Source organism: Symphalangus syndactylus, chromosome 19 (assembly GCF_028878055.3).
Source record: "Symphalangus syndactylus isolate Jambi chromosome 19, NHGRI_mSymSyn1-v2.1_pri, whole genome shotgun sequence".
Lineage (NCBI taxonomy): Eukaryota > Metazoa > Chordata > Mammalia > Primates > Hylobatidae > Symphalangus > Symphalangus syndactylus.
This window is the reverse complement of record NC_072434.2, coordinates 36,396,743-36,416,923: the sequence shown is the minus strand read 5'-3', so window position 1 is coordinate 36,416,923 and position 20,181 is coordinate 36,396,743. Positions and strand designations below refer to the sequence as shown.

The 20,181-nt window shown below is 37.9% G+C and overlaps 2 protein-coding genes and 1 non-coding gene across 8 annotated transcripts in view; 1 reads left to right on the top strand and 2 right to left on the bottom strand.

Moving 5' to 3' along the window:
* Positions 1 to 3,149: 3,149 nt before the first annotated feature.
* PRG4 (proteoglycan 4) lies at positions 3,150 to 19,905 on the top strand. Of its 5 annotated transcripts, XM_055234978.2 has the most exons (12): positions 3,150 to 3,225; positions 6,354 to 6,476; positions 7,850 to 7,969; positions 10,381 to 10,530; positions 11,067 to 11,195; positions 12,581 to 15,175; positions 15,837 to 15,914; positions 17,063 to 17,199; positions 17,475 to 17,631; positions 18,205 to 18,402; positions 18,795 to 18,920; positions 19,713 to 19,905. In XM_055234978.2, exons 1-12 carry the CDS (start codon positions 3,150 to 3,152, stop codon positions 19,808 to 19,810), a joined length of 3,987 nt encoding a protein of 1,328 aa, XP_055090953.1. In that variant the 3' UTR covers positions 19,811 to 19,905. The 5 variants fall into 5 exon arrangements, with proteins under 5 accessions (XP_055090953.1, XP_063469825.1, XP_055090954.1 ...); XM_063613755.1 differs by lacking the exon at positions 6,354 to 6,476; XM_055234979.2 differs by lacking the exon at positions 11,067 to 11,195.
* LOC129459035 (U6 spliceosomal RNA) lies at positions 17,853 to 17,956 on the bottom strand. Its single transcript, XR_008649851.1, has one exon. It is a non-coding gene; the product is annotated as a U6 spliceosomal RNA (small nuclear RNA).
* Positions 19,858 to 20,181, bottom strand: part of TPR (translocated promoter region, nuclear basket protein) — a 68,920-nt gene continuing 68,596 nt past the window's right edge. For both annotated transcript variants that reach the window (XM_055234976.2, XM_055234977.2), the window contains exon 52: positions 19,858 to 20,058. In XM_055234976.2, the coding sequence (XP_055090951.1) occupies positions 20,003 to 20,058 (56 nt within the window). In that variant the 3' untranslated portion in view covers positions 19,858 to 20,002. The remainder of the gene's footprint in view (positions 20,059 to 20,181) is intronic.

Below are 20,181 nucleotides of genomic sequence, written 5' to 3'. Positions count from 1 at the left end.
TGAAACTCCATCTCAAAAAAAAAAAGAACAAGTGGATATTAATCAATTCAAGAATTTTATTTGCCATCACTATTATGAGATTAATATAAAGGAGGAAAATGATAGTGCATATAGTTCAAAAGGCAATGATTACAAAACAATTTATATCTTATTTAAAAATATGTATCTCTGTGTATATTTGTATCTGATTTGGACATTCCCAATATTCCAAAGAAATAATAAAGCAACACTGTATAGGTCTTACTTGGAAAAGTTACAAAGCTTGTAGCTTCCCTGCTCTTGGCCTCAGCAGAGCTAAGAATTAACAGAATTCTGTTTAATGTTCAACTCCATACACAATCTTTTGTGTGTCTATTGTGTATTGATTTCAAGTAGCAAAAGGCATCTTTAGCCAGCGTCATCTCTAAAAGGGGAACTTGCCATAAAGATGCAGAGCAAGAAGTTGGGTCTAAAAAAACAGAGTACCTGAGACTTAGAAAGTTATCAGAAATTTCTCTCTCTGCGTGGTTGCTTCATATTTATGGATCTTTTTACTCTGAAGGACTTTCTCTACTCCATTAGACCATGGGCAGAAATGTACGGATTATGGGTCTACATAGACAGACAAATTTGTAATCTCTGAACTATAATTTCAAATTTCCAGGAGAAGAAAACATATTGGCTCGGGTTGTTCAAGTTCCAACTCCTAATCCTGTAGGCTGTGGCTGATGTGGGAAGATAACGTATATAACCAGAGCTAAAATGAAAATACCCCGATAGAAAGAGAAGTAGTTCCCAGAAAAGGGGGATTATTTAGAGATGAGCAGATAGCCTCGAAATTGTCTTTATATATTTAGTCCTGTGAAATAAACACTGTGGAAAGAAAATAGATGCTTATAATTCCTAGTCTTAAAAAAGTCACAATCTCACAAACCTTTGTATACATGTGGAGTAAAGGAGTAAAATTTAGTATAATGATTACAAACTAAGTGATGGTTTTGATCAAAAGGGAGCTGGATGTAGTGGAAACATGATGGAACTTAAAATGCAAAGACATGGGTTCAAATCTTGGTTCTGGCCTCTAGTCTTTACAGATCTTTGAATGGGTCACACATTCTTCATTTGCGGGTCTTCATCTTCTTATTTGTAAATGTGGATGATTATATTTAACTTTAAGGCATTTTGGGAGAATTAAATGCAGCACCTACCAAATGAATAGTAGACAGCAGAATCCAGCCTACAACCATGTGGTTCACTGAACATGTTTTCTTTTCTTTTCTTTTTTTTTTTTTTTTTTGAGACTGAGTTTTGCTCTTGTTGCCCATGCTGGTGTGCAGTGGCATGATCTCAGCTCACTGCAATCTCTGCCTCCTGGGTTCAAGAGATTCTCCTGCCTTAGCCTCCCGAGCAACTGGAATTACAGGTGCCCGCCACCACATCCGGCTAATTTTTTGTATTTTTAGTAGAGAGGGAGCTTCACCATGTTGGCCAGGCTGGTCTCAAACTCCTGACCTCAGGTAATCCACCTGCCTCAGCCTCCCAAAGTGCTGGGATTGCAGGAGTGAGCCACTGCACCCGGCCTGAGCATGTTTTAAACATAACCTTGGTGAAACAACTGGGCTGTATGTTGGCAATAGACTAACATACAGGTGTTGGTTGTCCTTAGGGAAATCATAGTCTGTTGGGGGTGTGAGACAGATGAAGAGATACTTTCAGTAAAACGTAGTACAATTGTTGACTATAATTCTAGATGTGATTGGAATTTGACCTGGAAAGGTTTCAGGGAGGTGCTAGGACATGAGTGAAGCCTTATGTTGGTGGGTAAGATTTTACACCGATAGATTCCGTATGAAAATGGGGTGAAGCCTTGGGCTGAGTTGACTTAGCTCTACAATGGTAATGGTTCACATTTTCATTGTGGGAAGGAAACAAAATTAGTAATTTAAAAAACCTTTTCCAAACATGCTTATCTTAAAGGAAGGATCTAAGGAAAATATCAATACAGTTTTTAAGCAAGTTTTTAAGATGATAAAGGAAGCTAGAAAATCCACAGTGTCAATAATCTACCTGTAGGTAACTGAGAGTGTTTTCTGTGCTCAGAGAAAATGAAACTACTCAAGAAATGTACATTTGATATAATGGTGTAAGTATATAAAACGTATGCCACAAGCTAACACTAGGTAAATTTCAAAGCTACCTTTGCTAGATTTACCTGGAAAGCAGAAGAAATAAATGATACCAGTATGTGAATATTTTAAAGTTGCTGCTTCAATATACTAGTCAAAGTCTGCCAGAGCTATTTACCATCTCAGGACAATTTGTTCACTTCACTTAGAAATTAGAAATGTGCTCTGGCCAATACATCTAAATTTATTTTGTAGTAGTCATTTTGCTTAATGGAAGTGTTTTCCAGATGTTGCCTAAGTCTAGTCGTCTGGGCCCTTTTCCAATAAATGAGGAAAGTTTGATTTCATAGGTTGTCACTGTTGATTTTGTCTAACCTTTGGACTAATTGGTTCATCCCACTATATTTGCACTGATATATAAGACTCCCAGGACATGGGATAAACTCATCTATCCTTTACAGGTAAGTGTCAGAGTTAACTTGCTTCATGGAATTAAATGTGTTTTCATTAGAGGTGTTTAAAAAAAATGTATAAAGATAGTAGTTGGAAATTTTTGAAAAGGATTATATTTATGCAATACACCTGTTGGAAGCCTCTGAATTTATATTGAGAATTAAGGAAAAGTTGGAACGGTAACTCCATGATGCTTATTAAATTACATTTCAGTGACACAGGTTATTATTTTCCTTAAGATAAAATTTTAACCTTGCACTGTTAAGTACATGCCATACTTTGGCTAGAGTTTTCAGATAAGTCTATTCTATGTTGGAGATTTCTTAAGTATTAAAACTGTCAATAATGTGGCTGAGGGTGACTTGATTTGTTCTGCATAAGATTAAGTCTAATGGTCAAATATTTTCTATAAAATTAAAGCTGATTTAAAGTCTTGTTTCAAGAATGGGATGGTTTTATTATTAAGTTACATTTTTAAAGTTACTGAAACGTGTATAATGCAAGCCTAAGTTAGTGGTGAGATGAAAGAGCAGTTTTCTGATACTTTTATTTTATTTTCAGCAAGGGTACCTATGGTACCTGGAAACAACCATGGCGTGGAAAACACTTCCCATTTACCTGTTGTTGCTGCTGTCTGTTTTCGTGATTCAGCAAGTTTCTTCTCAAGGTAGCTTAACCATCGAACATACTTTTATTTAACAACTATTGCTAATCATTCAGTCTTGATTTTTATAACAACAGAAATATATTTCTAAAAATTTATATTTGTTTGAGTTTAATGTATCATACAACCTTAAAATAATATATAACATGTAGTCTGTTTGTAAGTGCTTTGGAATTCTCATCTTTTTCTGCTTTTGAGAGTTTTGAGCTTGTGTAAAGAATAATTTTGGTACTTGTTATTTATATGGTTCTCCCAAAAGTTTAAAAAATGCAGACAGTTCATCATAAAATTATGCTGGAGCTATATAGTAACATAAAAATAACTACAAAGAATAATATTTAGGTAACATGTAATTTTTGCCTATATGTTGAACAATTTGGTCTTTTAAATCAAATAAATTATTGATAAATAACTTACTTTGGCATCATTTAGACATAGATACCATATTATAATAAACTATAGTGTTTCAAATGGCATTTTATTAGTATTGAAAATGTTCTCTTTTTCTTACACGAACTATTTATCCAGGTATGGACATATACAGATGTGACTGTCGTTTTGTATTATAACATTAAACTGTTCACAGTTCTCCCAAAACAGGTCCTGGATGAATAGTTCTTGTTACTCATTTTTAGAGACTGTTAAAGTACATTCCGTGTAATCACATTAGTGAAAGATGCTAGCATGCCGTCTAGGTGGATTAATAGTAACGATGCCAAGCTTTGGATTTTTCTTTTCTTTTCTTTTCTTTTCCTTTTGTTCCCCTTTGATAAGCAAAATCTGAGAGAATAAAAATCAAGATTCGTGACAGTTATGATGAAATTATGTTTCTAAAGTAAACATTTCCAGTAAAATATGAGATTCTTATGAAACCTGAACATGAGTGGTAACTGTCTGCATAGGCATAAGTTGCAGAATTGTTTAGATAAGAAAAGACAGGAAAACACATGAAAGCAAATGTGAATATTCAATAAGAATGATGACTACTCCAGTATCTCCAGACCCTTCGGCTTTCTCATAACAATATGACAAGGTTCACAACACTGGGGGCACTTTCTAAACTGCCTTTTCCTCTATAATACAATTGGTTGTTCACTAAAACAGTGTTACTTTAATTTTAATTTTCATTAAATAAAGGAAATTAAAATTAATGGAGCTGGGTGTGGTGGCTCCCACCTGTAATCCCAGCACTCTGGGAGGCCTAGGGAGACAGATCACCTGAGGTCAAGAGTTCAAGAGCAGCCTGGGCAACATGGCAAAATCTTGTCTCTATACAAAATACAAAAAATTAGCCAGGTGTGGTAGCGTGTGCCCGTAATCCCAGCTATTCGGAGGCTGAGGCAGGAGGATATCTTGAATCCAGGAGGTGGAGGTTGCAGTGAGCTGAACTTGCATCATGGCACTCCAGCCTGGGCAGCAGAGTGAGACTCTGTCTCGAAAATAAATAAATAAATAAATAAAATTAATGGTTACAATTAGTAGCAATAAAAGTAAGACAGACACCACCTAATCTATGAAAATAAGCTTTTCCTGTAAGGATGATTTCCTTTTTTTTTTTTTGAGACAGGGTCTTGCTTTGTCTCCCAGTCTGGAGTGCAGTGGCACGATCTTGGCTCACTGCAACCGCCACCTACTGGGTTCAAGCAATTCTCCTGTCTCAGCCTCCCGATTAGCTGGGATTACAGGCCCGTGCCACCATGCCGGGTTCATTTTTGTATTTTTATTAAAGACAGGTTTTCACCATGTTGGTCAGGCTGGTCTCACCTAACCTCAGGTGATCCGCCCGCCTCAGCCTCCCAAAGTGCTGGGATTACAGATGATTTCTTATTTCAGAAATCTGCCAACTATAAAAGAACAATTTCTTGATACTGTCTTGTCTGCTTCTCTTGCTTTCTCAACCTCTTCTCATTCTCTTTTTTCTTTATATATAATATATGTATTTATATACATACACTATATATACATTTTTGTATGCATTATGCACTTATGTACGCAAAAAGTTCTGAAAGTTGTCCTACAATTTACTGTTTTATTTGCATATTCAGACTTTGGCATTCCTGGACTCTATTCTTTTAAGATTTGTTTTCAGTGTGTTTCAACATTCCTTTGTAGATTTAGGACATTGCACCTGCCAATTTCTATTCCAGAGATGGATTCCATTGTCACATTTCTGCAGTCATTTCTCAGGGAGGGTTTTAAGGTGGTGTTTTCCAAATGACTTTTAAAAAATATTTGAGACTGAGTATGCTTTTGTTATTGTGTGCTTATTTGTTGCCTGGAAAACCTCTGTTCATGACCTTTATAGTTATGCCCAGTTATTTTAAGGGTTCTCACTTTAGCAGTGGTTGTAAGCATCTGGCTCCCCTGACATTTTAAAAATCCAGTTATCCCCACCAATTAAGGAAGAAAAAGCTCAGTAAAGTTTGTGCTGGTGCAACCAGCTTGCTTTAAACTTATCGTCAGGAATGGGAGGCAAAGCGACAGGTGGAAAAATCTCAGGCTTCAAATAAAATATATGAGAGTTCAAATTCTGAATGGATTGTTTACTTAGGGTGACCATAAAATGTATTATCTAAATTAGGACAATTAAGAGTAAAAGAGTTCACTACAAATAATTGGGAGGTATTAATTAACCTATGATGCAAATATACTGGAACTATTAACTAGCTGTGTGATAATGAGCAAGTTGTCAAAATTTCTGTGTTTCAGCTTTCTTATCTCTAAAAAAGGGCTACTAAATCCTGGAAACATTTTCATAAGCATTAGAGATAATGTACCTGGAATAGAGAAGCTCAATAAATGGCAACTGCTAATCATCAAAACCACAGCACCGGTAGTAGCTGTAGCTGCCACCTCTTCCTTAGGAGTATCACCCTCTTTAGGCAAAGCCATTACTTTGCCTTGTTTTCAAAAATGTGTTTATCATCTCAGTCTAGTGAAGAATAAAGTGACATAATTGAGATCATCTAAGACATCAGCCAAATATCAGCCGGGCCTATTGCTAACATCATTCCAACACCTTCTCGATCAATAAAATTCTCTCTCACCAATTGGCTTTGTCCCGCTCGTTAGATAGCTCCCTTTCTATAAAGTGGTTTGGCCATATTTACGCCAGTATTGTATAATTTTAGATTTATCAAGCTGTGCAGGGAGATGTGGGGAAGGGTATTCTAGAGATGCCACCTGCAACTGTGATTATAACTGTCAACACTACATGGAGTGCTGTCCTGATTTCAAGAGAGTCTGCACTGTGGGTAAGTCCTGAGATCGGGTGTCTCCTCTGTCAAGCAACACTGCGAGTCTGTGAGTCCCCCCTTGCACCCTCGTGCAGTGCTGTGAGACTGAGCCTCCCCTTGCACCCGCTTGCAGTGCTGTTTTTCCACTGTATCACTTCCTTTGCTTAAGTGACTTTCCTTCACTTGCATAAATGTTGCAGCACATTGTACCTAAGGATGGTGTCAAAGCTTGTGATTATTGGGGAGGGTAAGGGGACCCTGGAAATCTGTCACTTGCACAAGGTTATTGACTAGTTCCAAGTAAAATGTCTTATTTTAAATAGAGAAGATACTGTAAGTCAGCAGTCATTAAGTAAATAGTAAGGAGTAATTATTTACAATCAGAGATGTCGTCGACTAGTAATGAGGCCTTTCAACAGTTTCATCAAAAGAATACATGAGCATGGAATAATCTTGTCTACCATTGGACTTTTTGATGTTAACAGGTTTCTAAAGTACCTGGAAAAGGCACTTTAAAGTGCTAGTGTTTAATGATGAATTTCAGTTAAAACTTGAAGGTCTGAATTTTAAATTATGAGTGGTGTTTCACTTGAATATATTTTGGGCCATTTTGTTATCAACACAGAAACATTTCCTATTCAATTTAAGAAAATTGTAATTAAAATTATTTGAAAGGTATATTTGCTTTAGAATTTGAATGTGAAGTTGAGGAATATATTGTACAATTTATGTATTGGATAGGTAATTATTTCAAATAGGCCTTGGTAAGTCCCTGTTAACTCTAACCAAGGCTTTTTAAATTTTCAGTTTTTGAATGAGTAGTCCTCCCTAACATAGTCCACACTGTAAGATTAGGCTGAAAGCTTTCAACTATACACCTTTCCCAGTTTGTCATAATAAGGGCCTCTACATTACAAATGATTTTTAAGCCTCAAAAGTGGCCCATTTATGTGGAATATATATACATATATATTTATATGGAATATATTGCTGAGATCTGTACATTCAATTACTGTGAATCTATTACAAAGCAGTGTGTGAAGAGGAGAAGGATGAAGAGATTTCATGTGAAGCCTATCTCACTATGTAGACATTTCCCAATTTTTCATTGTCCATACATGTAAATAACTCAGGCAGCATCGGGATGTCTCTTGGAGTCTTGAAGGGCAAGAGGAGTTGCCCTCAGTCACCATATTTCTTTTTTGACTTGGGCTGTCTCCATCTGGGATACCATCTAATTTTTCCTGGATGATGCACTCCAAATTTCAAATAAAAGACTTAGAAATGAACTTTTGGAAACCTAGTCAAGTCTAAGGTGGGAAATGGCTGTCAAATACACGGGCCTGGCTTCACAATTAATAATCTGTAACTTCTTCTTTTGCTCTGGGTAGAGCTTTCCTGTAAAGGCCGCTGCTTTGAGTCCTTCGAGAGAGGGAGGGAGTGTGACTGCGACGCCCAGTGTAAGAAGTATGACAAGTGCTGTCCTGATTATGAGAGTTTCTGTGCAGAAGGTAAGCATCACAGTACCAACTAATGCTTCTCAGTACAGCCAGATCTGCGCACCTACCTTAGCATCACTGATAATGTCCAACACGCAGTCCATCTTAGGCCTTGATTTTACTAACATATAAGCTATTTCATAATAATTTTGTTTCGTGGAGATGAATTAAAGAAGAAAACCGCCTTCCGACAGCAGAACCCCCAGGCTCAGCCAGGCTCCAAGAGTACAAGATGTTGCCAGAGGGGGAACATAGAGGATGAGGCTGAATGTACATGTCTTTTTTTTTCTTCAGATATGGTTCAATTTCAGGTTAAATCAACAGTAATCAACTCGCTTGATGATTTCTTGTCTCACCGTTGCTGACTTCACAAACTCAACTATCCTTTGAGCTATCTGTGCTTTTGGCTTCAGTGTTTGAGTATATATTTAAGGACACAAGCAACACTTTCAGCTTCCCTAAACAAGTAAATTTATGAATTAGTTTAAGCCATTAAATTTACAGGCAAATCTACCTAACACGTTGTTAACTGTCATGTTCCTTCCCATTTCTGCAGTCTCCTCAGCATTCTCTATTCCAATGCAAGTGCATGGTAGTCAATAATAAGGGATATTCCCATCTTAAAATCATCTTCTCTATTTATAGTTCTTGAAGGACTACGCTAGAGTATAACAAAAGGCTCCAGATTTTACAGAAAAAGATTTTTAAAATATACTTGAATACTGGATTACTTTCCTTTACCAAATGGTTGTTCTTAAATTCTACTTCGTTAAAACAAGAATATTTGTGGAGGTAAAAGTGAAAATAAGCTTTGCTTGCATAATCAATCTTATCATTTTATTTAAACAAGCCTGCACTTCCTGCTTCTTTAGAACAGTGAAGAAAGAGTGGAAAACTGTTAATCAGCAGAATTGAGAGATGTTTCTTAGCCGTTCAATGTTTTCATAGGAAAACATTCCAAAAATAATGAAGACAACACCCTTGTAATAAAAAACTCAGAGCTCACCCTTCCTGCAGCTTTTAGCAGGCCCCATGATGAGTGACACATATTTACTCATTACCCTAATTGTTTTGGCTGTGAGACAAGAAAGCTAAGAATTTGTTTTGGGCAGAGGATATGTAGGGAGTGAAGATGGTTAGAAAGTGATGAGATATTGAGAGAATATTTTGATAAAGATAATACTTCATGTTATGAAATGTTTGGTCAGATTACCTAAAGTTTAGGTAGAACTCTGAAAAAAAAGATGAAGGCAATGCTGGCCAACTTTCTTTACAGAATTCGTAAGATAGTCAGGGTCCCAACTTAAAATAATAAAACTACTCAGAACCTCAATACTTTATTTTTTAAGTATAATAACCAAACTATCTTGAGATTCACCACCTAGTTGTTTCAGTATAGATACTACTTACAGGTGTCTATATATCTAGAAATCATAATATTTCAAGAATTGAAGGAATCCCAGCCATCCAAGTGCCTCCAAATGTGAAAGAGAAAACAGAGTCCAAGAGGTTAACCGTTTTGGCCAAGAGCATAGCTAGTACATGGCAGATCTGTTTCTCACATTAAGATTCTTGATGTTTTTGCTGGGTAGGAGGAGAAACAGGAAGTGCAGTGGCCAGTTCATGGAGACTATGGCAGTAGGGTTCTGGGGTGATGTCGCTGGGAGCAGCATGATTTATCACAACCCTTCTGTACCCAGAGAGTCCCCAACACTGTTTTCTTATCCTTCATTAGTCCCTCTTCTTGTTCCTAATGATTAAAAAAAAAAAAAAAAAACAGAAAAAAGAAGTTCCATGTTTTCTCTTCTAGACTGAGAAGCAGAAGAGGGAAGGGGACTAAAAGGTTAAAAAGATACACACCAAACCATTAACAGTTGTATCTTTGGGAAGGGCAGGACATTTTGAGGAAAAGCATAATGTGAAGGTGTGAACTTTTCACAAGAATATTCATGTAGAACTTTTGTAATTAAAAAAAGAACAAAAGGCAAATTGGCATCATTTAATTTAAATGAATATTAAAGCAGAAAAAAGTGAATACTAAAACAGAAAAAAAATTCTGAAGGCAAAGACCTTCACAAATCATCTTGAATAAACATCTTAGTTTGTAGACAAGAAAATGAAGTTCAAGAGAATTATTTGCCTAAGGTCACAATGGTAGAGGCTCGCAGGCCTAGGACTGGAATTCAGGTCTTCTGATTCCTGAGACTTTGCTGCCTGTCATAACTTACAACAATTTGAGAACCAGTATTTTATAGCAATGCATCCTTAGAGTTAAATGGAGTCATTCGTGTTGGGCTGGAGCCTGCCTGCACTGGCTGTCACCAGCATCTACTCTTGAAGCTAGATGCATCCGTGCTTTTCACAGTTAGAGCTGCTGATGAACATAAACAAGATGTTAACTGACTTGTCTTGCTTGGCCTCAGTGCATAATCCCACATCACCACCATCTTCAAAGAAAGCACCACCACCTTCAAGATCATCTCAAACCACCAAATCAACAACCAAACGTTCACCCAAACCACCAAACAAGAAGAAGACTAAGAAAGTTGTAGAATCAGAGGAAATAACAGAAGGTAGGAAGACGACAGATATAATCAAAGGAGCTTTCTTAGATGAAGTAACTTGTAGGTGACTGCTTATCTAAGCCCATTCTCAGAGAACAGGGTAATCTTAGGAATCATGAGGCTCATTACACTTGAAGGTTTTAGACTTTGCTTTTAAGTAAAGTTTAAGACAAAGTATAAACTCTCAGCTCTTTCTGTATTTATCAAACCAGCATGAGTCTGGGTTAAAACAAATCAGAACTGGCAAATCTTACTATGAAAAAACAAAAACCACCCCATGATTTTCTTTGCAGAATAATTGGATTCTGTGTTTTGGAGGAAATGGGAAAGTTGAGAGATACTAGTAATATTGCTAGTATCTGTGATAAGCCAAGGTGCCTTGCTTTTAACTGACAGATTAAAAGGCAGTTGGTCATATTACTAATAAAAGCAAAATCCAGATACTTGTAGACTAGTAAATAGCACTTCTTGCTGTATTTATACTGGTGGTTCTTTTTTGTTTTAAATCACAGTTGGTGTGATCAAACTTTCTATTTGATTTATAGAACATTCTGTTTCTGAAAATCAAGAGTCCTCCTCCTCCTCCTCCTCTTCCTCTTCTTCTTCAACAATTCGGAAAATCAAGTCTTCCAAAAATTCAGCTGCTAATAGAGAATTACAGAAGAAACTCAAAGGTTTGAGCATTGATAAAGATCAAAGACTGTATCAATGCCATATTAACAATTATTATATTTAAAAGTAATGCGTGTTGGTAGAATGAGGACATCTCAATATGGGGGGGAATATAACTTTATAAATATTATCTTAGAAAGTACCAAATGAATACTTCCTACAGGAAATTAGTGCCAAGCGGCTAAGAAGCCACTCTAAAAGCAAAGGATAAGAAGACGCTGTAGCAGGACTGTGGAACCACAAGATGGCACCAGAGATGATTATTGATGGCTTTCTATTGTCCTTGTTTACTTGACATCATTTTGCTTCTTCCCCTTCGTCTTCCTTGCGTTTTCATTTTCCCTTCCCCAGCTTTATTTTAACAAATATTTATATACTATTGTTCTAAGTGTTTTACAAGTATTAACTCACTAAATTCTTACAAACCTCTGTGGAAAAAATATTATCCATATTTTACAAATCCTCTTTATTTTCCTAGTAACTTATATATTATATCTGGCTGATTTTTCTCTAGTAGAGACTGTGCTACAGAATAGGCTATTATTGCCTGAAAAAAGATCTCCTTTGCTGTTTATTATTTCCTGAAGTTCTGGTTCTAAATATATATTCTTTCTCCAGGAAATACTGGATTTTTGGATAAGGGAGTTTTAAAGAACTCTAAGTGGTTGTGATTTCCTCCAAAGCATTCTCTCTAAATAAATAGCCAGATATTTAATCTTTTAGTCACCCAGAAAATTGTGCATGAAGCCACCCTTGGGCTTTGTAGTTCACATGTGGGGCAGCTGCTATGGGAAAGCCTTGATAAATACTGTCTTTTTGCTGCCATCGCACCCTAAGCTCCTCCTTATGTCCCCTGGGACTTGCAAGTTTAGCTGTGCAGAAGAAAAGGAGTGGCTAATAGCCCTATGTATGGGAACAAGGCTCAGCAGGGACTGTGGGGGTGACTGGGGCAGATTGCTCAGAGGTAGCTGTAGAGGCTTCTGAGATAATTGGTGCAGCAAGGTGGTAGTACTAGGTTTCCAGGAGGAAGGAAGGGACACTGGGCACTGAAGAATAAGAGTACAAAAAGTGGGGGGTAAAGAACATTAATATAAACAGATGATTTAGAGTTATTTATCGTGTTGGTAATTTCGAACTTGCCACTGACTTCCATGTATTAATTGTATAGAGTTTAATTTGTGCTTTTTCATCCCTCATCTCATTTATTCCCTAAAACAGCCCCATAAGATAGGTTGAGTATTTGCCTTTTTACAACAAATTAAAGGACATAGTAGAGGTTAGCAATTTGCTTAGAAACACACAACTAGTCAATGATAAAGATGGGATCTTTATGTCACTATTAAAGAAAAAAAAATCTAAAATAACAAGATGTATATTTTCTCTCCAGTAAAAGATAACAAGAAGAACAGAACTAAAAAGAAACCTACCCCCAAACCACCAGTTGTAGATGAAGCTGGAAGTGGATTGGACAATGGTGACTTCAAGGTCACAACTCCTGACATGTCTACCACCCAAAACAATAAAGTCACCACATCTCCCAAGATCACAACAGCAAAACCAATAAATCCCAGACCCAGTCTTCCACCTAATTCTGATACATCTAAAGAGATGTCTTTGACAGCGAATAAAGAGACAACAGTTGAAACTAAAGAAACTACTACAACAAATAAACAGACTTCAACTGATGGAAAAGAGACTACTTCTGCTAAAGAGACACAAAGTGTAGAGAAAACATCTGCTAAAGATTTAGCACCTACATCTAAAGTGCCGGCTAAACCTACACCCAAAGCTGAAACTACAACCAAAGGCCCTGCTTTCACCACTCCCAAGGAACCCACGCCCACCACTCCCAAGGAGCCTACATCTACCACGCCCAAATTGCCTGTACCCACCACAACCAAGTCTGCACCCACCACTCCCAAGGATCCTGCACCCACCACTCCCAAGGAGCCTTCACCCACCACTCCCAAGGAGCCTGCATCCACCACCACCAAGTCTGCACCCACTACTCCCAAGGAGCCTGCCCCAACCACCCCCAAGGAGCCTGCACCCACCACTCCCAAGGAGCCTGCACCCACCACTCCCAAGGAGCCTGCATCTACCACTCCCAAAGAGCCTGCACCCACCACCACCAAGTCTGCACCCACTACTCCCAAGGAGCCTGCCCCAACCACCCCCAAGGAGCCTGCACCCACCACTCCCAAGGAGCCTGCACCCACCACTCCCAAGGAGCCTGCATCTACCACTCCCAAAGAGCCTGCACCCACCACCACCAAGTCTGCACCCACTACTCCCAAGGAGCCTGCCCCAACTACCCCCAAGGAGCCTGTACCCACCACCACCAAGAAGCCTGCACCCACTACTCCCAAAAAGCCTGCACCAACTACCCCCAAGGAGCCTTTACCCACTACTCCCAAGGAACTTTCACCCACCACCACCAAGGAGCCTTCACCCACTACTCCCAAGGAGCCTTCACCCACCACCCCCAAGGAGCCTTCACCCACCACCCCCAAGGAGCCTGCACCCACCACTCCCAAGGAGCCTGCACCCACCACTCCCAAGAAGCTCGCACCCACCACCCCCAAGGAGCCTGCACCCACCACCCCCAAGAAGCTCACACCCACCACCCCCAAGAAGCTCGCACCCACCACCCCTGAGGAGCCTGCACCCACCACCCCTGAGGAGCCCTCACCCACCACCCCTGAGGAGCCCGCACCCACCACCCCTGAGGAGCCCGCACCCACCACCCCTGAGGAACCCGCTCCCACCACTCCCAAGGCACCGGCTCCCACCATCCCTAAGGAGCCTGTTCCAACTACCCCTAAGGAGCCTGCTCCTACTACCCCTAAGGAGACTGCTCCAACTACCCCTAAGGAGACTGCTCCAACTACCCCTAAGGGGACTCCTCCAACTACCCTCGAGGAACCTGCACCCACTACTCCCAAGAAGCCTGCCCCCAAGGAGCTTGCACCCACCACCACCAAGGAGCCCACATCCACCACCTCTGACAAGCCCGCTCCAACTACCCCTAAGGAGACTGCTCCAACTACCCCCAAGGAGCCTAAACCCACTACCCCCAAGAAGCCTGCTCCAACTACTCCTGAGACACCTCCTCCAACCACTTCAGAGGTCTCTACTCCAACTACCACCAAGGAGCCTCCCACTAGCCACAAAAGCCCTGATGAATCAACTCCTGAGCTTTCTGCTGAACCCACACCAAAGACTCTTGAAAACAGTCCCAAGGAACCTGGTGTACCTACAACTAAGACTCCTGCAGTGATTAAACCTGAAATGACTACAATAGCTAAAGACAAGACAACAGAAAGAGACATACGTACTACACCTGAAACTACAACTGCTGCACCTAAGATGACAAAAGAGACAGCAACTACAACAGAAAAAACTACCGAATCCAAAATAACAACTACGACCACACAAGTAACATCTACCACAACTCAAGATACCACAACATTCAAAATTAGGACTCTTAAAACTACTCTTGCACCCAAAGTAACTACTACAACAAAAAAGACAATTACTACAACTGAGATTATGAACAAACCTGAAGAAACAGCTAAACCAAAAGACAGAGCTACTAATTCTAAAGCGACAACTCCTAAACCTCAAAAGCCAACCAAAGCACCCAAAAAACCCACTTCTACCAAAAAGCCAAAAACAACGCCTAGAGTGAGAAAACCAAAGACAACACCAACTCCCCGCAAGACAACATCAACAATGCCAGAATTGAACCCTACCACAAGAGTAGCAGAAGCCATGCTCCAGACCACCACCAGACCTAACCAAACTCCAAACTCCAAACTAGTTGAAGTAAATCCAAAGAATGAAGATGCAGGCGGTGCTGAAGGAGAAACACCTCATGTGCTTCCCAGGCCCCATGTGTTCATGCCTGAAGTTACTCCCGACATGGATTACTTACCGAGAGTACCCAATCAAGGCATTATCATCAATCCCATGCTTTCCGGTATTAAGAATCAGTTATTTTCATTCTTAAAGCTGGTAATGTTAGTTTACATCTATCTGAACCAGAATGCCTTGGTTTAGTATCACTTGACTGAGATATATTACCTGACCTTGTTAACTCGTGAAGTTTTACAGCTTCCCTGTAGGTAAGCAAAGGTGTAATTACAGTAAGCTTTTTCATTCTCTAGAAAATTAAGTAATAATTTAGGGTTGGGAATTTAGCATGTGTGTCTGTAAGCAGCAGAGATGGTATATAGAACGTCAAAAAAATTTAGTTGGGAGTCTATTCTTAAAAGTACAATGCAAAGCAAAAATCTGTAGTATCATTTTCCAAACTAACCCAAAGGGAAGGCAATCAGAACTGAAAGATGCAATTTCACATTGAGTTCATATATCCAAAAATGTCTAGTTTACATGACAATCAAGGTAACCTGGCCCATTCCAATTCATAATAATTTATTTCATATAATACTTTTGAAGAGTAGCATCTTTAAGTAAAATGGAATTATCAAGTATATAACCACGCAAACAGGTCAAACTGTGTCCTTCAAGATCTTAGAAAAGGTAAACAGGAAATAGAACCATGTGGAAAGACTTGAAAAAAACATACACACTTTTCTCATTCTGTTCTATATTTGTCTTGTTTTTGTTAATTTCTTTAGATGAGACCAATATATGCAATGGTAAGCCAGTAGATGGACTGACTACTTTGCGCAATGGGACATTAGTTGCATTCCGAGGTGAGCGATGTACACATTTATTTTTCTTCTCATCATTCTGTTTTGGCATTTATGAAAACCAAAGCCACGGAAGAGTGCTAGTTTAGGTTGTTTTCTGTAGGGGAATCTGATTGATAAGCACACCTCACAGGAGAATCCGAGAGTAATAACAGAAATATTGGATTAAGAAAATTAGACAAAGTAACAAAACAAAACCAAGACACTGAACTGATACTACTGAGGTTATTTCCTACTGAGATTTAAAACGTAGTTCAAATTTTTTTTTGAGGGTGGGGGGAGTTAAAATTTAAAAAATAAAATAAAATACAATTTTAATTTCATACCAAATGAAATGACACCAGCATGCACGTTCGCTGCTTTATTTGAAAATAACATCTCAATTGTGATGTGTTCAAGTGTTACACTCTGTCAGAGAGTAACAGAAGAAAAGTTATTTCGTGTTAATTCTCTGCTGTACTCTGCTAGTCCAGTCTTGACACATATTTAGATTAAATCTGAAAACAATTCCTTTTTGTACAGTAGAGGCTAAAAAGATGTTAGTCATTAAATTATAATTCGTTAGTTCTAAGAGATAAAGAAATTGAGATCTAAAGAGATAGTGACTGTAAGTCACAAAGCCAAAAGGCTTTTTTGAGACAGGATCTCCCTCTGTCACCCAGGCTGGAGTAGAGTGGCACAATCACGGCTCAATGCAGGCTCGATCTCCTGGGCCCAGGCGATCCTCCTGTCTCAGCCACCTGAGTAGCTGGGACTACAGGTGTGCACCACCATGCCTGGCTAATTTTTGTATTTTTTTTGTAGAGACAGGGTTTTGTCATGGTGCCCACACTGGTCTCAAACTCCTGGGCCCAAGCCATCTACCTGCCTTGACCTCCCAAAGTGCTGGATTACAGGTGTGAGCCACCGCACCTGGCCCAACCAATAGGCTCTTTCTAAAGAAACTAGAAAACTAAAGTATCTCAAAGGTTATGCTAAATTTCGGACTTGGGGAATACCTGCTCTCAGAAATGTTCAAATACTACCTTTTGTATCTGACTAAACTTCCAGTCATACAATGCATAAGAAAACTATGTATTTTTTCATTTTGGTTTCTTTTGTGATAGGTTTAGCATTCAGCTTGTAGGCTGATGTCTTTCCTTAAATTTTAGGTCATTATTTCTGGATGCTAAGCCCATTCAGTCCACCATCTCCAGCTCGCAGAATTACTGAAGTTTGGGGTATTCCTTCCCCCATTGATACTGTTTTTACTAGGTGCAACTGTGAAAGAAAAACTTTCTTCTTTAAGGTAACACAAATATCTTTGTGAGAGAAATTTAATAATAATTTGTAACAGCACTATTTATTACAACATATATCGCCTTAACCTCCAATGTAAGTGTCCCCACTTTTAAATACTCTATCATCAAAATTTAATCATAATTCAACAGTTTGATAACAGTAATGGTCAAAATTCAACCATTTAACTAAGTTAACACGTTCTCTCTATACTTAAACCTAGAAATGAGTTCCAAATATTTTTTCCCAAAGCTGATAACATTATTTTCTCTTTTAAATTATCAGGATTCTCAGTACTGGCGTTTTACCAATGATATAAAAGATGCAGGGTACCCCAAACCAATTTTCAAAGGATTTGGAGGACTAACTGGACAAATAGTGGCAGCGCTTTCAATAGCTAAATACAAGAACTGGCCTGAATCTGTGTATTTTTTCAAGAGAGGTATGTGTTACATAATTTGCAAGATTACAAAACTTAAAGAATTACACTCAGCATTTCCATTTATTATTTACTGTCAAAAGATATCTTTAATGGCTGAAATCAAATATTTTCAGTGAAAAAAATCAAAATTGAGGGTAGTATTCTTATTGGCCTCAATTTTTATTTAGATTTCTTCACAGGCAAATCACAATTCATTTGAGTTTTCAGGTCACTGATAGAATGTCATTTACTTTCGCCTCACAAATATGCATGTCATCCTTGCACAGGGGCAATGCTAACCTCTGTATCATTCCAGTTTTAGTATATGTGCTGCCAAAGTGAGCACTTGTCACTTTCAATTGAAACTAAATATATAACTATGTAATTTGCTGCATCTATTCATTCAACAAGTATTTCAGGGTTTAATAATTATTTTTATAATACCCTTGACTAATAGCCATTATTAATATCAACATATTATATGAAAAATGAGAACAAAACTATTTCCTATACATTGTAAAAGTTGTTTTCCACCTTTTCTGAGGGTATTAAAATTAATTTTCATTTTCCATGTGATATTCTAATACATAACAGGTGGCAGCATTCAGCAGTATATTTATAAACAGGAACCTGTACAGAAGTGCCCTGGAAGAAGGCCTGCTCTAAATTATCCAGTGTATGGAGAAATGACACAGGTTAGGAGACGTCGCTTTGAACGTGCTATAGGACCTTCTCAAACACACACCGTCAGAATTCACTATTCACCCGCCAGACTGGCTTACCAAGACAAAGGTAACATTTTTATTGTGTTAAAAAAATCCTTAAACATAAGTAGATGTAATACAGTTTCTTAAACAGTAAGGCTTATGAAATATAGATACTGATCAAACAGCTCTAATAATTTAAGCTTACTGATGAAAAACTCATCCACTTGCCTTAGTGAATAACCAAAGACCAATACTTTTTCCTTGTGGGTAAGGAAAGCAGTTTGTTCAGATTTGTTAGTTATAACCAATACTATTTATCAAGTACTTCTTACCAAGAACATTATGTACCAATCTATAACCCTCAATAGTTCTACATCAGAGGGCAAAAACTGAGATTAAAACTCAGATGTCTGGCTCTTTCCAAGATAGTACATTGCCTTTTACTCTGGTATCTTTTATTAAACATGCCACCTACAGGTGTCCTTCATAATGAAGTTAAAGTGAGTATACTGTGGAGAGGACTTCCAAATGTGGTCACCTCAGCTATATCACTGCCCAACATCAGAAAACCTGATGGCTATGATTACTATGCCTTTTCTAAAGGTAAGTTATTAACTAATAGTTTCCCAAGGAGGTGATATCATTTGTGAAAGTATGAAGGTAAAGTAAAAATGCTGGCTGCAATGATGACTGAATGTGAGAAGTTACACTACGATACTTATTCTAATTGCTGTGGAAAAGAGTTAAGACTTTTGCTTTAATTTCAATTAAAATGATGGCACTGCAATTCAATTCTGCTCTAACCTTCATGAGATTACGATAAAACATCCAATTACTAGAGTAAACTTGCTACTGACGATAGTATTTTACTTCTATCATTTGTGGCATTTAACAGATACCTTGTTTGGCACAAGGTTATAATGATTTGCATCATTGCAGAGTCTGTAAGATCAGAAAGAAGTTCCTGAGAAACTAATTTTATTAATTAAATTATATTACTCAGGATGCTTTTCTTTGAAATGCCCAGAAATCTAAGTTATTCTGCCTGTAATTCCATAATGTGAATGACATTGGCATGTATTTTTTAAAAGGAATAACCCCAAGTAAATTATTTTTCAAACTTGGTTACTCTTTATTGCTTACTTCATAAAGGAGAGCTGAACCTGTTGTTACAAAAAGATGGTGAAATGTCAATCTTTTGAAACATCAAAAAAGCTGAAAGGTTGAAAAGTCTAGGCAATTGTTTTTCTTTTTGTTATAAAGTTCAAATTAATTAGTAACAACATTTATTAAAATGATAAACACTGTCTTTGGGCATAATAGTCAACATAAGTTATTTTTTAGTTTGGGCATTGTTTTCTTTTTAACTAAAAAAGTGTTTTCTCTTCCATTTAGATCAATATTATAACATTGATGTGCCTAGTAGAACAGCAAGAGCAATTACTACTCGTTCTGGGCAGACCTTATCCAAAGTCTGGTACAACTGTCCTTAGACTGATAAGCAAAGGAGGAGTCAACTAATGAAGAAAAGAATAATAAATTTTGACACTGAAAAACATTTTATTAATAAAGAATATTGACATGAGTATACCAGTTTATATATAAAAATGTTTTTAAACTTGACAATCATTACACTAAAACAGATTTGATAATCTTATTCACAGTTGTTATTGTTTACAGACCATTTAATTAATATTTCCTCTATTTATTCCTCCTCTCCCTCCCATTGCATGGCTCACACCTGTAAAAGAAAAAAAATAGAATCAAATTGCATATATCTTTTAAGAATTCAAAACTAGTGTATTCACTTACCCTAGTCCATCATAAAAAATATCTAGGCATTGTGGATATAAAACTGTTGGGT